This window comes from Poromitra crassiceps (assembly GCF_964638095.1).
Source record: "Poromitra crassiceps genome assembly, chromosome: 15".
NCBI classification, from domain to species: Eukaryota; Metazoa; Chordata; class Actinopteri; order Beryciformes; family Melamphaidae; genus Poromitra; species Poromitra crassiceps.
This window is the reverse complement of record NC_139634.1, coordinates 31048946-31063292: the sequence shown is the minus strand read 5'-3', so window position 1 is coordinate 31063292 and position 14347 is coordinate 31048946. Positions and strand designations below refer to the sequence as shown.

Below are 14347 nucleotides of genomic sequence, written 5' to 3'. Positions count from 1 at the left end.
AAGATCAGATCGTCATCGTCATCTGACCAGTGACGACAACATCCGAAGTCGGTCCCCGGGCGCTGTACGAGAAAGCGACCACTGCTCCTGGCCTGCCCCCCGGAGGAAAGGACAAAGCCAGGATGGGTTAAATGCAGAGGACAAATTTCACCGGCCACCGTCGGCATGTGTGTGTTGTGGCCCTCCGTGCATGTGTTGATTGTAATCGTGTGACAATAAAGACGGGCTTGTCCGTCTGAAATCGTGTTTTTTTTTTTTAAAAGCTACTGCAGCATCTCTGCTGGGGCAAAGACAAGCAGTGGAGGGGAGAACCATAGCCCTCTGCTGCTATCTTCTGACAAAGAGAAGTACTGCAGCAGATGTCTTTCACGCTTTGTATTTGATCGTCTTACAATTCTCTACTTATATGGAACAAGGTTGCCTGTAACCCACTGCATGTGAATTGTATGCTCTGAAAATAATCCAATAAACAGAAATTGAAAAAAGAAAGGAGCGTGGGTTGTGTAAGCATCCATGTAGCAAAAAGGTTAATCACCCGAAAAGGGTGGAGTTCATTTTATATTTCAAAATACATCTAATCTAATTCCAGTTATAATAAAAATGCAATTAACACATTATTCACAGCTTAGAAAAAGCAACAGTCCATGTTGCAATAATCAATGTGATATACTCTACCACATTAGATTGATACGGCATGTGAACTCAACTTTGTGCATCCTGGTGGCTCACCTGGTAGCATGCGTACCACGGAGGCTCGGTCCCGCGTGCGGCCGACGCAGGTTCGAATCCGACCCGAGGTCCTTTTCCACATGTCATCCCCTCGCTCTCTCTCCCCACCTTTCCTGCCTGCCTACTGTACTGTCTAATAAAGGCAAATGCCCAAAAAATAATCTATAAAGTAAACACACAAGTTGAAAAGAGAAAATTGGTGAAATATGGACACCAATTTCATAATTCAACAACAGCAAAGACCGTGAAGGAACACATATTTAATGGAGAGAGCAAATAGAGATTCATAAGCTTGGCTAAGTGGAAATGCATGGCTCGTCATCATAAATTTTGTTTATAAAAGTTCAAGAGGCTGCCTTTTACTGCCAGCATTTACAATACAGGGTGAAATCCCTTAAATCATTTTTTAATGATGAAACTAAATAATTTGCTGTAATGAATCCATCATCAACTGTGAATATGAACCATAAATCATGAGGATACTTGGCTGAGCACAGAGGACTCTCAAAATGTCACATGAACAATTGGACATTTATTAAAATGATACATACATACACATAACAGTAATGGCATTTTATGTGTGAGTGGAACGTGTATAAAGTCAGTATAAATACATGGGGGCGGAGGGGTGGGGGGGGTCTTCATTTCTTCTTGACCAATAGAGCTTCAGCTGCTGCCGCTGTTGCATCAGCTTTCAATTTCTCCTCTCGCTGCTCCAAGAAGACTTTGTACTCGTCAGCTGACAGGCTGAAGAAGAGCAATGACACAGAGGAGGAGGGACAAAAAGAGATTACATTCATGTGAAAGGGGTAGCATGGTCTTTTTGTAACAGGAAAATGCACACTTTGTTGTTTGCATTCCGGGGTTAAATTTGTTGTTTGGCGCTGTATTTTTAAATATAGCTATATATATATATATATATATATATATATATATACATATATACCGTAGCTATATATATATATATATACACACACACACACACACACACACACACACACACACACACACACACACACACACACACACACACACACACACACACACACACACACACACACACACACACACACATATATATATATATATATAAATGGTATAAATGGTCTGCAACCTACCAGCACCTGATATATACATAATATATATAAAACAAAAGAAGGTACCGGTACCTCCGCACACTGAAGTCAGGATTTACTGTGATTTATTCAGCAAACGACGCGTTTCGCTGTAGCAGCTTCATCAGGTTTGCTCATACAACCATGAGGGCCCAGGTGAGCCTAAGTAGTAACAGGACCTAATTGGTCACATGACCAATTAGGAAATCACAATTTTTTTCTGTTTACAGGTTGCAGGAAAATACATAATATCATAGTCAACAAAGTAAATACAATATCACAAAAGGAATGGCGATATATAATAATAAGTTAAAAAGCAAGGACATAAGCTAGCATTAATATGCAGCACTGTCAGAGTTACAGAAATGAGCATATTCGAAGGTTGAGCTCAAAATCTATAAAGAATAGGAGGACCTATACAATAAGAGTTACAGCAATGCAATTTCAGTGTGCGGTGGTACCTTCTTTTGTTTTATGCCTTGTACCTGCAACCTACCAGCACCTGATCTTTCCACTGGCTGTGCGTGGGGACTCTCCTTTCTCTTTATATATATATATATATATATATATATATATATATATATATATATATATATATATATATATATATATACATACACATACATATACACATACATATACACATACATATACACACAAACATATAAATACATGTTTTTTCCCCCCAGCTACAACAATGGAGTTTGATAGCAGAAAATGTTTCCTCTATCCTAAACATGAGTCAGTCCCTCAGAATCAAAGATCGAGGGTTTCTTCCTAGAACCGTCATTTTGGAATGATGTTCAAAATCCATACAATGCGAAATCAATCGTTTAACAGGTACAATAGACCAGAATGCAATGCAACCACAAGACGTGTGGCTGCAACACGTACTGAGTTACGGCTGAAATGTGGTAAATTACTACCTGGAGTCGAAGCAGATGAAAATGGGTACACCAAAAAAAGAAAATTACAACAATTCATCACAGAATAATTCCTGCAATGCACCGAACATGATAAATTGATGATGTCTAACAGTGCAAGAGTATCCACGGGTGGATTTTCCATTTAAAAGGAGGAGATACGTAATGGCAACAGCAACCTATTTGGATCATCTCACAGTGCCAACATCTGGCACTGCCGTTTGCACCTGTGTGTGTGTGTGTGTGTGCGTGTGCGTGCGTGCGTGCGTGTGTGTGTGTGCATGCGTCCGCGCAGGGCAGTTCTAGCGTAGCTAAGGTAAACCCAATGACAATATAAGCACACTGAGGACACAACTCGACTTACTCATTGACAACCTTGATGCCCAGCGAGCGGGCCGCGCCAATGATGCATTTGACGACCATCTCCAGGGAGGCGTCCCTCGTTTTGAAGCACTCGTCCTGTGCTTTCACCTGGGCGATCTCATACACCGCTCGGACGGACACCATCCCCGCTGTCTCATGGCCTTCACGCACAAAACAAACATGGCAGAATGAGGAAGTGAAGGTCAAAAGGACAGACAGGACAGAGTTTGGGAATACAAAGAACTACAAAGTGAAGGGGTGTGTGTGCAAATAAAGGCTAGAAATATTTCACTTTGTGTGTAATGAATCTATAATCTATGAAAGTTTCACTTTCTGATAGGAATTATGGAAAAAAAACTAACTTTCCTTGATATTCAAATTTTTTGGAAAGGATTTGGGGCAGCAGCTGAAACCAGGCAAGAGATAGCTTGGAGCAGAAATGGGCAAATCCATAATTCTCTCTCTTTTTTTTTAACACGCCACCTTTGCTGCTTCCTTCCCTTCCGCCTGTAATTGCTTCCCTCAGTTCCCCTGCTCGTCATAAATATAACATCACTCGCAGAGAAGCTGGAAACCTGAATCGGCGGAGAGAGACGTGCGTCTGCTGCAGGATGCTGCTCGTGGGTTAGAGGATAGAGGGTTAGGAGATGGATCGGTGCGGCACCGGCTACACATCTTACCTGTCTTACCGGCTCCCTTCGCTATGCCCGCTGCCTGCTTCAGGAAGTAAGACACCGTGGGCTGGCCGATCTGCAGGTCGTAGGTTCTGTCGGGCTGAGCGGAGACAGAAGGAGGAAAGTTTGCTTTAGTAAATCATCTTTTTTTTTTTTACATGTTTTTTCGGATTCCCCCTTCCCCCGTTTTCTCCCCTATTGTACTTGGCCAATTACCCCTGCTGTCCAGGTCGTTGCTTCACCCCCTCTGCCAATCTGGGGAGAGCCGTAGACTAGCACATGCTTACATGTGCAGTCGCCAGCCGCTTCTTTTCACCTTACAGCGAGGGGTTTCAGGAGGATCACACTATGCCCCGCAGTTCCCCTCCACCCGAACAGGTGCCCCGACCGACCACCAGAGGACGAGGAGGCACTAGTGCAGCGACCAGGAGACATACCCTTAATCCGGCTTCCCACCCGCAGACACTGCCAACTGTGTCTGTGTGAATGCTCGACCAAGCCGGAGGTAACATGAGGGCTCGAACCTGCGACCCTCGCGTGTTGGTAGGCAGGGAATCAATCTACCCAGACGCCCTGCTTTAGATCATCTGTTACACAAACAATCGTATATCACAAGGGTAATAATCCCTGCCCCTATAGGCAGAGCTGAAAGGATACTGCAAAGCAGATGATTTGACATCAGAGTTGTGATATCTCCAGTAACAGAAGTGACCTTTTGACAGAGTGAAACTGTTTTTTGTACAGTATCTATGGAAAAGCTGCTGGTTGAAACGGTCAGATGAGTTGGTGTTGGTTGGTGTCGTTTCCTCCTATTTTCTGAGAGTGTATCATAAAGCACTTGCCAGTATTGCCACCATTCTTTTTTCTGACAAGCAAGATGTGTGTGTGAGAGACAGTGTGTGTGTGTGTGTGTGTGTGTGTGTGTGTGTGTGTGTGTGTGTGTGTGTGTGTGTGTGTGTGTGTGTGTGTGTGTGTGTGTGTGTGTGTGTGTGTGTGTGTGTGTGTGTGTGTGTGTGTGTGTGAGGGAGAGAGACAGAGAGAGACAGAGAGAGGGGAGTGTAGGAGCAATGAGCTGAGTAAAACAGCTCATTGGAGAATGTCAAACAAAGATGAGATGAAGAGATTTAGTGAGCTGATGAAGGCCCCCAGGTCTCATTAGGAATGTTCTACAACAGAGAGCTAAAAACTGAGGCTACAGACAGGTAGAGCTCAAATACATAAAGATATAAATATATATAAAAGATATAAATCGCTGTCGGCTGGAAAACCTGTATCTCCAATACATCAACATTTTCAGGAACTAATTTTAAAAAGTCCCATTTTTATTATCCAACACAGGCTCTGAAAGGTCGCCAAAGTCTCAATCCATAGAGTACCATGCGATCCATATATTGATGTGCATCTGCAAAATTGGAGTTAAGCGGTTTTCACGCAACAGCATCTCACAGGCACACAGAACCCCAAAACACTGTGAACAAAAGAGGGCATTGTACTTGTACTGCTAACCACCAGCAGATGGCGTTGACGGGCAGCGGTGAGGCCACGGCAGATGTGGCGGCTGAGCTATTACTGGATATTGCATGGCAAAATAAATTAATGCTTATTAAAGGATTAGGCTCCCCCACTTACATCACAAACCTCAACCATTACAACAGACAGCCTATTTATTTAGATCAAAGGATGCAACTGCTGATTTGAAAGAGGATGTACAAAGAAACAGGAGGGTGGGGGGGTTGGGTTGGGTTGGGGGGGGTGCGTGAAACAATAAGTAGGTTGTGGAAAACACAAGCGCTGCGTAGATCACCTCCTTTAGAGTAATTCAGGTCTCCTCCGGTGCGTAATGCTCCTTGACTCTCAAGCTCCTCTGGGGTACGGTTTCATTAATGAATGCAAATGGAAAGGCTTACTTCGGTGGTACAGTATGAATAATGGAAGTGCTTCGGTGATGTTATGCAGCAACCAGAATTAACCACAATCTGGGGAGGAGGGGGGGGGGAGAAGTGCAAAGGGTCGGGAAGGGGTTAGAGCGCCCGTAACGAGCCGCACTGACGCACCTTCACGTTGATCTTGATTGGAAGAGGGATGCCCTCCTTCATCTCCTTGGTCTTCTCGTTGAAGTCCTTGCAGAACTGTGCGATGGGAATGCCTCTCTGCATGGGTGAGAGAGGAGAGAGAGGAAAGGTGAAACAAACATGGCAAAAAATGACAAGAGTGAATTGCTTTAAAATGTATGAGCCATGGAGTGGACTTGCAAACATTCAGCAGAATACCAATGCCTGGGCTTCTGTCAGTCAATCAATCACAAACAGTCACAGCGTTGACTATTATGTGCACACATAACTGCCTCAAGGAATGTGTGTGTGTGTGTGTGTGTGTGTGTGTGTGTGTGTGTGTGTGTGTGTGTGTGTGTGTGTGTGTGTGTGTGTGTGTTGTTCGTTATGTGCCATAATATTTTGGTACAGCTACAGTATGTGGTCTTGGCAGTTATTCTTTTTATGTGCATACATAAATGTGTCTCTGTGTTTGCGAGTGTGTGTGTGTGTGTGTGTGTGTGTGTGTGTGTGTGTGTAGCCCTCTGTTGTTCCAGAGAGAGAGAGAGAGTGTGTGTGTGTGTGTGTATGTGTATGTGTATGTGTATGTGTATGTGTATGTGTATGTGTATGTGTGTGTGCGCGCCCGCGTGTGTGTGTGTGTGTGTGTCAGTCACGGTATGACTGAATGCATGTTGGAGCCCAGAGCCAGGGAGACCCAGTGATGAATGAGCTTCCAATCTCCAGCCCCTGCTAGGCCCACCAGAGCCAAAGCAAATGGATGGGTGACATTAAGTCACCACCCAGCCACCAGCTAACACCATTCCTCTTAGCAGCTCAATTCAGTGGCGATGACTAATAAAGAATCTAATTACTGTTCCTGAAATTTAAACTGACCTTCACCTGCCAATTTCCCCAAAGGCAACGCGATGATGATTGAAATGTTCATTTCAGAAATGAAGAAGAAAAAAATGGATGTGTTTTATACACGGTTTAATGGACTCTATTGCTCCACGACAGAGGGGGCCCGCATTGAGCAGAGAACATAACCCCCAGATTCTAATAATGGATCTGATGAAAAGTCAGTCTCGCTGAGACATTCTCCGATGACAGGATGGGGAAGACATTTCTTTGGACTTAACCGAGCGCTAAGTTCTCTGAACATCATCTTCACTAAAGGCTTGGGAAACACCTGATGAATGCTAATCAGTCCCTCCGTCCACAACTCGCATCGCTTCATTTGCATCTAAAATGCTTCTCCAAACCCACTCGCCTTACTGTGTATTCACTAACAACACAACCACCAGATTGATATTTCTCCACATCACACGCTATGGCAGATATGGTTTCAGCGTTGATGGGTGCCATTTGGAATTACAATATCCCCCTAATGAAATGAACGGGCCCTGGAGTCCTCCCCGCTGCTCTACCTCCCCTCTCCCACTCCTCCCCACCACGCATATTAATTTAATAATAATCCCCATGTCAACCTCGCTACCGCCTACCCCCGCGCCCTTCGTGTCCCTGCTGCTGCCCATAAAACACCAGAGCGAGGGCAAAGCAGTGGGCAGGGCGCACGGGAGGGAAAGTCTAATTAAATATGGATTCATATAAAAGCTGTGATGTCGGCTGTGAGTCACGGCAAACCCGTCGTCTCTGCAGTCACACGCTCAAGCTCCCGCTCCTTCCTCATGTTCAGATAATGATCTCTCACCAGCATCTCTGAAGGCCGCCACACAACAATGGCATGAAAGGGCCTCCCTGGGCCACAGCGAGGAGATAACAGCTGATGAGCCATTATGCAGACGGAGGAGCGACTGTGCTAAAGATAGACACGGAGCAAAGACTTTAGCTGGCTTTCCTTGACCAGGCGTGCGGCTGCTGAAAAGAGCTCGAACAAAGAGAGGAAAATGAGACTGAGGGGCTGGCAAAGAGGAGGAAGACTGACCGCCGAACGATGAAAAGAGATGAGCCACACGGGGACAATGGACAGTTTAGTTCGCCCTGAGCGTGCACAAAAAAGCATAGCAACCGAGACAGGTAATCACATTTTAATTAACACGCGACACAAGGGTCCAGGCATCTTCTGAGGATGACAGTGAGCGAGCTTCACTCTCAGCCCACGGGCTATTAGAATATAGTTTAAGCGCAGTACTTGATGGGATTGAAAGCATGTTGGTAATTGCATCAATCAGTCTTTAAAAGTGGCAGAGGGCAGGCAGGGTGTACTGTGCACTCAGTATGTAATGTAGCAGGCATAGTCTTATACAGTTCAGGGTGTTCCATCATTTCCCATCTTCCAAAGGTCAAGGCTTTCTAAAATTTATGCTAATGTTTAAACAGGGTTCAGCGCGCATCTTCCAGCGAAATGCAGCTGAATCAGGTGCATCTCAGTTCAAGGACAGCAAACTTACAAAAAACAAACAGGACTGGAGCGCAGATTAAAAACTACTGTCTTCATCATCGTCAAATTGGACAAAGACAACATATATAGTCAACCTAGACCAAGTGTTCAAATGTCATTGGGTAATTGGTTGCACAGAGTTTCAAATCTATTGGATAATGAATCCAAGGGTGGGAGTTGCCAAAGTCAGTATGCAAATGCCGCACCCCTACTACCATGACAGAAACCCAAGATCATAGAACTGAGTTTGTCATATTTGCTCTAATTTGGCACACTTGATGGCTGTCTGGACTTGTGCTTTTATCTTTGTAACATAGAGAGGTCTGTTTTCTTTTGTTTCCGACAGGGTGTTATTCTTTTGTTCCTTTGTTTCTGACATGGTGTTCACCTTTTGGCATCAATTAAAAGCTGAAGATGTCATGTGTGGCCTCTGATTTGTCACTTTTGACAGATGTTGTGTAGCCTACTTGTACTTTTTGTATTTTTATCTTTGTAACTTAAGAGAGTTCTGTGATCTTGTGTTTCTGATTTGCTATTAGGGGTGTGGCATTTGGACACTGACTTTGGCCACTCCCACCCTTGGATTCATTATCCAATAGATTTGAAACTCTGCTCAACCAATTATCCAATGACATTTGAACACCTGGTCTAGGTTGACTATGTTGTTGCCTCATGCCTTTGTCCAATTTGACTCTGAAGACACAGTAGTGTCAAAACATTAGTTGATGTTTGCTGTGAATCTATCGGTGCGCCCCTGTCCCTTTTTTTCTTTTTAAGTATCCTGATGTTGATCCTTTGTGTGATCATTGTGGGGTATTTCCTGCCTCATTGGGGCACATGTTCTGGCTATGGCCAAAATTATCAAATTTTTGGAACTCTATATTTAAAACTCTGTCTGATATCCTGGGACACATGGTAGAAACTGACCCAGCGCTGGCTGTATTTGGGGTACTGGGGAGAGGACAGTCATCTTGAGGACTCACTTCCACTGTGGCAATGTTCATAACCCTTTTAGCGTGCAGATGAATTCTATTGAAATGGAAACAGGCACAGCCTCCCAGTGACACTATATGTTGATCAAAGATGTTATGCGACACCTTAACCTGGAAAAACTCAGATTCACTTTCCATTGAGAAATTCCATAAGACTTGGCAACTTTCATTGATTATGTAGAGGCTGGGCAGTAAACATACTCTAGTTATTGTAGCAAAGAGTTAAGACTTAATTAACCCTTTGCTTTGTTCTCTCTTTGCTCTTTGCTCCAAGCTTTGTACCTCGGTTGATATGTACACTGTATATGTACTGTATGTGTCCTATTCTTTTTATGTGTGTCTGTGTATGCAAATTCAGTACTGTTTTTGTAATATTTCATATAATTTGTATACACTGCTTACTGTTTGTCTGTTAACAAAATATCACTAAACGGATGTAACAAGAAAATGGCAGAGGGCTGACATGCCAATAAAGCAAACTTGACTTGGCTGCATTACGTCATTTGGCAGACGCTTTTATCCAAAGCTTCCCCAACTTCCCCATGACATTTATCAGAGAACTGGAACAGTAGCATTCACGCCCTGGCCAAATGGCTCACCCCACTCACTGCATCTGAACATCTAATCTTCCTCCAGTCCAGTCCAGTCCAGTCCGACGAGCTGCCGGCTAAACCCTCTCTCCTCCACCATGACTGATTAGAGCCGGGCGCTCTCCAGTAGAAAATGGCTGCAGCCCATCAGCCAATAAGGCGGCGGCGGGGGCCTTCCACTCTGGCCACGGACGAGCACATTCAGCCCGCGCCTCTTCAAAGACTTCTGAGATCCTGGGCAGCGGGATTAACGCTAATCTACGAAGATATTGTAGCCGTCAAATCCAGCGGCGACAGTGGTTTTCTATGCCTTCTCGTAAACGTCTGGTGGCAAGCCTGTTCATGTCTCAGTTAGACTATGGCGACACTATCTATAGATTCGCGTGTCCTACTACCCTGGCCAAACTTGATCCACTTTTTCATGCTGCTTTGAGATATATTTCCACCTCAGGTTACAGGACCCATCACTGTATCTTGTACAATCTAGTCGGATGGTCCTCCCTGACTATGCGTAGGTTGCAGCATTGGTATATTCTCATGTATAAGACCATTCTGGGTAAGTTACCCTCTTACTTATGCTCTAAATTTGTGTCCATAACTACCTCGTATAATCTCAGATCCAACTGGTTGCGCTTTAAAGTGCCTCCTGTACGGACTGAGGCTGGCAAAAGAAGCTTGTCTTATTTTGGTCCCTGGTCCTGGAACGACCTGCAGACACGTTTTAAGTTGGTTTCTTTGATTTCGTTGTCCAGTTTTAAACACAAGTTGTCAGAGGTTCTTGTCTCGAGCTGCTCCTGTGGCAACATTTAAATTTCCACTGTGCACTTTGTCTCTTTATGCACTTTATGCCTCTCGTAGCAATATTTGGACTCCTCTGTGCACAATATGCCTCTGCACTTTATGCCGCTCTTATTATCATTTTATGACTATGATTTTAGGATGTATGTATGATTTTAGGATGTATGCTTTTTACTATTACTTCTGATGCAGTGTTGGTGTAGTCTGTGCTCTGTTTTAATTAGTTTTTGTATTTTGTATGTAAATGTGTGTATGATCTGATCTGTAACTTGCTGCCTTCTTGGCCAGGTCGCAATTGTAAAAGAGATTTCGTATCTCAATTTGTTTTACCTGGTTAAATAAAGGTTATAATTATAATAATAATAATGGTAAGTAATTGCTATGTGATCCATTCGGGATCAGCACAGCGGAGCCTTATTACTCATAATTAAGGCCGCAATTAGGCATTTGCAATTAAAATGGGAGAAGCGTCCATTTGGTTTTGACCCCTCCACCATATTCTCTGCAGGCTTTTTTTGACACTCCCTCTGTGTTAATGTGATTGGCCTTTCAGCTTCACTAACTCTTTTTAACAAGATATAGCACTGGTGTGACAGGAGGGTGTGTGTGGAGCGGGTGGTCGGGGGGAAAAACTTGACAGCGATGGGAAAGGAGGAGAGACAGCTGAGCGTTGTATTCGAGTGTTCAGGGAGTGGACAGTGATCGGGATCAATATTTGAACAATCAAAGAGTTTGTTTGAGCAAGATGAACGACGCCGAAGGGAAGAGGTAAAGCGAAGGCCGTCGAGAGATCCTCATGAATATGGGCGAGTGAGGGCGTAAGTGTGCCTGTGTGTGTGTGTGAGTGCATATGTTTATGTATGAATCCCTCAGCTTCATTTCAATCTGACAAGACTTCTCAATTGAAGAGAGAATATGTGTGCATATTAAGTCGCTGGGGGGGGGGGGGGGGGGGACCGCTGCTGACGGTGAGAATGCGGTTGCCTCTGTGTGTAGCCGCAGGTGTCTCTGCATTAGAGAACTGGGGAGGGAGAGAGAGATGAGGGAGAGAGATATGAGGGAGAGATGGGAGAGATGGGTGGACGGAGTTGGGGAGAGGGAGAGCGATGGAGGGAGATAGGGAGCTTGGCAGAGGGAGGGAGAGTAGGTCAAGAGAAGAAGTGTGCTTATGGAAGCGTAACAAACATGAAGATAAAGGACATAGACTTAGGATAAGGCCTTGGGGCAGCAGGCAGGATTAATTGCCCCTGGCACACAAGGCCTCTGGATAAATATCCCTGGCAAGTCTACAGGGAGGGAGAGGGGGGGGGTCTGGATGGCAGGGGACGTTGGTGAGGTTAATTAAACCCTTCAGTGTGAAACTCCCTCATTCATTACCTTCATTACCTTGTTCATTTAATCTGCTCGGGTGTTGGCATTTTATCACATTCAGCCTGATCATGGCGTCATACAGCTGATTAGGTTTCCCTGCTCGCCGCCCCCCCCCCCCCACACAGGAGCAACTTAGGGTGGGGCATGGCTGCCAAGGCGCTGCCATCAGCTGTGCGCCGGGTCCGTTTGGGAGTCTGGGTCAAACTATAACAGACGCATTCGCCACACAGCGCAACATTAAATGAATGGAGTTCACGCTGGACGTGCATCTTGCTAGATTCTTCCACCCTGGAATCACTGGATGAGTCTTAAAAGTGGAAAAATGAAAAGGATTTTGGCTCCAGTCTCCAGTGAACTGTGGCGAGGCGATACAGCCTTTTAAATAAAAGAACTGAGGAGCATTCTTAAAACGGACATGAGCGCAAAATTGACAAGAGTGAACCAAATTCTGGCCTCATCTGTACGCCAACCAAAACAGGCGGAGAAAAAAAAACGCTCCAACATCGTTTTTTCTTTATGCTTCTTGGCTCAAGGAGAATTTCCAGTTTGAGGACCTGATGAAAGGCAGCGGCAGCAGAATATAATGGATTGCATCACAGAAAAAACATCACATTTTCGACTCCATTAGGTTCCCCTCACAGTCTTGACAGTGTTGTGCCTTTTGCCATTTCACATGATTAATCACGTGTGCAGGCTGCAGCAGAGCAGAGGAGCCTGAACTGCAGGCAGCTGAGGCTCCAAACATCACAAGACACCCTGACGACAAGCGGAGGAGAGAGAAACAAAGAGGACCAGTGCCAGGGATGAAACGGTCTTGGCACCGACGACCGTAATCATATCTGGTAGCGATGTATATTAGGCCAGCAAAGCTTGGGGTTGCAAACACATTCATTGGGATAACGGCGAATATCCCCCACTCTATGTGCCATTAAATCCACGCCTCAGACTCTGGAGACGACAGTCAGAGAACTGAGGCGAGGAAGGTGCAGGCAGGGATCGACTTCTGTGTTCGTCGCGTGGAGGTCGGAGGTGGTGGAGTGTTGACGCCCTTAGCATTCTTGGACAGTCTGCAAGCCCATGAGTCCTTCCAAACTTCCCCAATCCTGTCTAGAGGAAAAGTGATGAGTGCACAGTTACTGAGTGGATGGTCTGCCCTGCCTGGCTGCCCCTCGCCCGGCCCCTGCTACCCTCGCTATTCGTCCTGACCCCCCCTCCCCCCCCCCCCTCTCTCTCTCTCTATTCTGAAAGTGAGCCAGCTGCAGTGACCTTCAATCACCACAGGGAACAAAAAGAAAAGGCTAAGTAGCTGGGGGTGAGTAAGGGGGGGGGGGGCAGTAGGATAAGCATGAGGAGAGGCCGATAGAAGAAGGTTGGAAAACAAAAAGCTGCACGCTCAAGTATGTTGGAAAATGGAAAATGTCTCTCCTCTAGGAAGCCGGCGGAGCGCGTAGCTGTATCTGACAAGAAAGATGACTCTCCATCCCCTCTCTCCCTCAGCAGTCTGATTAAAGCTCTCACTCTGAAATGAACCCGGCACACTGAGAGAGGAGGGAAAAGAAGGCGAGGGAGTGGAAACGAGAGCTGCTGGAGCCTTTGCAGAAGGTGTGGGCTGGAATGCCTGGATGCACTTAAGGGAGCAGGACCTTGAAAAGACAAGGTGACGTCCATGAAATTCCTTGAAATCGCCGTTTTAAAGAGCTGCGCTTTGCTGAGAAACTGACCAGAAAAATATGTTTTTAGGGGAGGAAAAGCTGCAAGACCTCTTTGCAAGACTGCGTTGCCAAACAGTTCATTCTAGACTAGACCGCTCTCGGAAAATCCCTTCATTCAGATGTAGAGCCAGCTGTAATGTGGGTTCATCAACACAGGGATGATTTCCGCGTGAAACGAAGGCAGTAAAGAGGCAGAAGGGAGTCTAATTAAAGTTGTAATATCTGCCTTCAGAGCGCTAAATGTGGCCGCAGGCTATGAGAATCTTTCGCTCCACTTCACTTGCTCTTATTCAACGGGAGGGATTGAATTGGGGCAAGTCAGGTATCAGCCTACTTCCAAACAATGCAGAATAATTATGCAATCATCATGATGATGATTACCATAAGCAATGAGTGGGCTATACTGTAACTGGGCGCTCTTAAATATTCATAGGTTCTTCTTCCACTAAGTTCCATGCACAGCTGATGGTTAAGAAGAGGAGGTGGCAGCATGGAGGCAGGGAGCCAAACGAAACGGTGGGAGTGGAGAAAGGGGACAGAGAGGGGGCCGGCTGGAGGAGCACGTAGCCTGCTTACAAATTAACACCACACAGCCAAAGTCGGACGGATGAGTTTCTTCTCCGCGTCTCTCCTCTCCGTCCTTCTT

At 45.4% G+C, this 14347-nt stretch overlaps 1 protein-coding gene across 1 annotated transcript in view; it reads right to left on the bottom strand.

Annotated features, from left to right (window-relative positions):
* Positions 1 to 1244: 1244 nt before the first annotated feature.
* The window catches only part of mrpl11 (mitochondrial ribosomal protein L11), a 36555-nt gene continuing 23452 nt past the window's right edge, over positions 1245 to 14347 (bottom strand). The window contains exons 3-6 of the mRNA XM_083652259.1: positions 5859 to 5954; positions 3811 to 3904; positions 3132 to 3291; positions 1245 to 1476 (exon numbers count right to left, since the gene is read on the bottom strand). Of these exons, the coding sequence (XP_083508385.1) occupies positions 1371 to 1476; positions 3132 to 3291; positions 3811 to 3904; positions 5859 to 5954 (456 nt within the window). The 3' untranslated portion in view covers positions 1245 to 1370. The remainder of the gene's footprint in view (positions 1477 to 3131; positions 3292 to 3810; positions 3905 to 5858; positions 5955 to 14347) is intronic.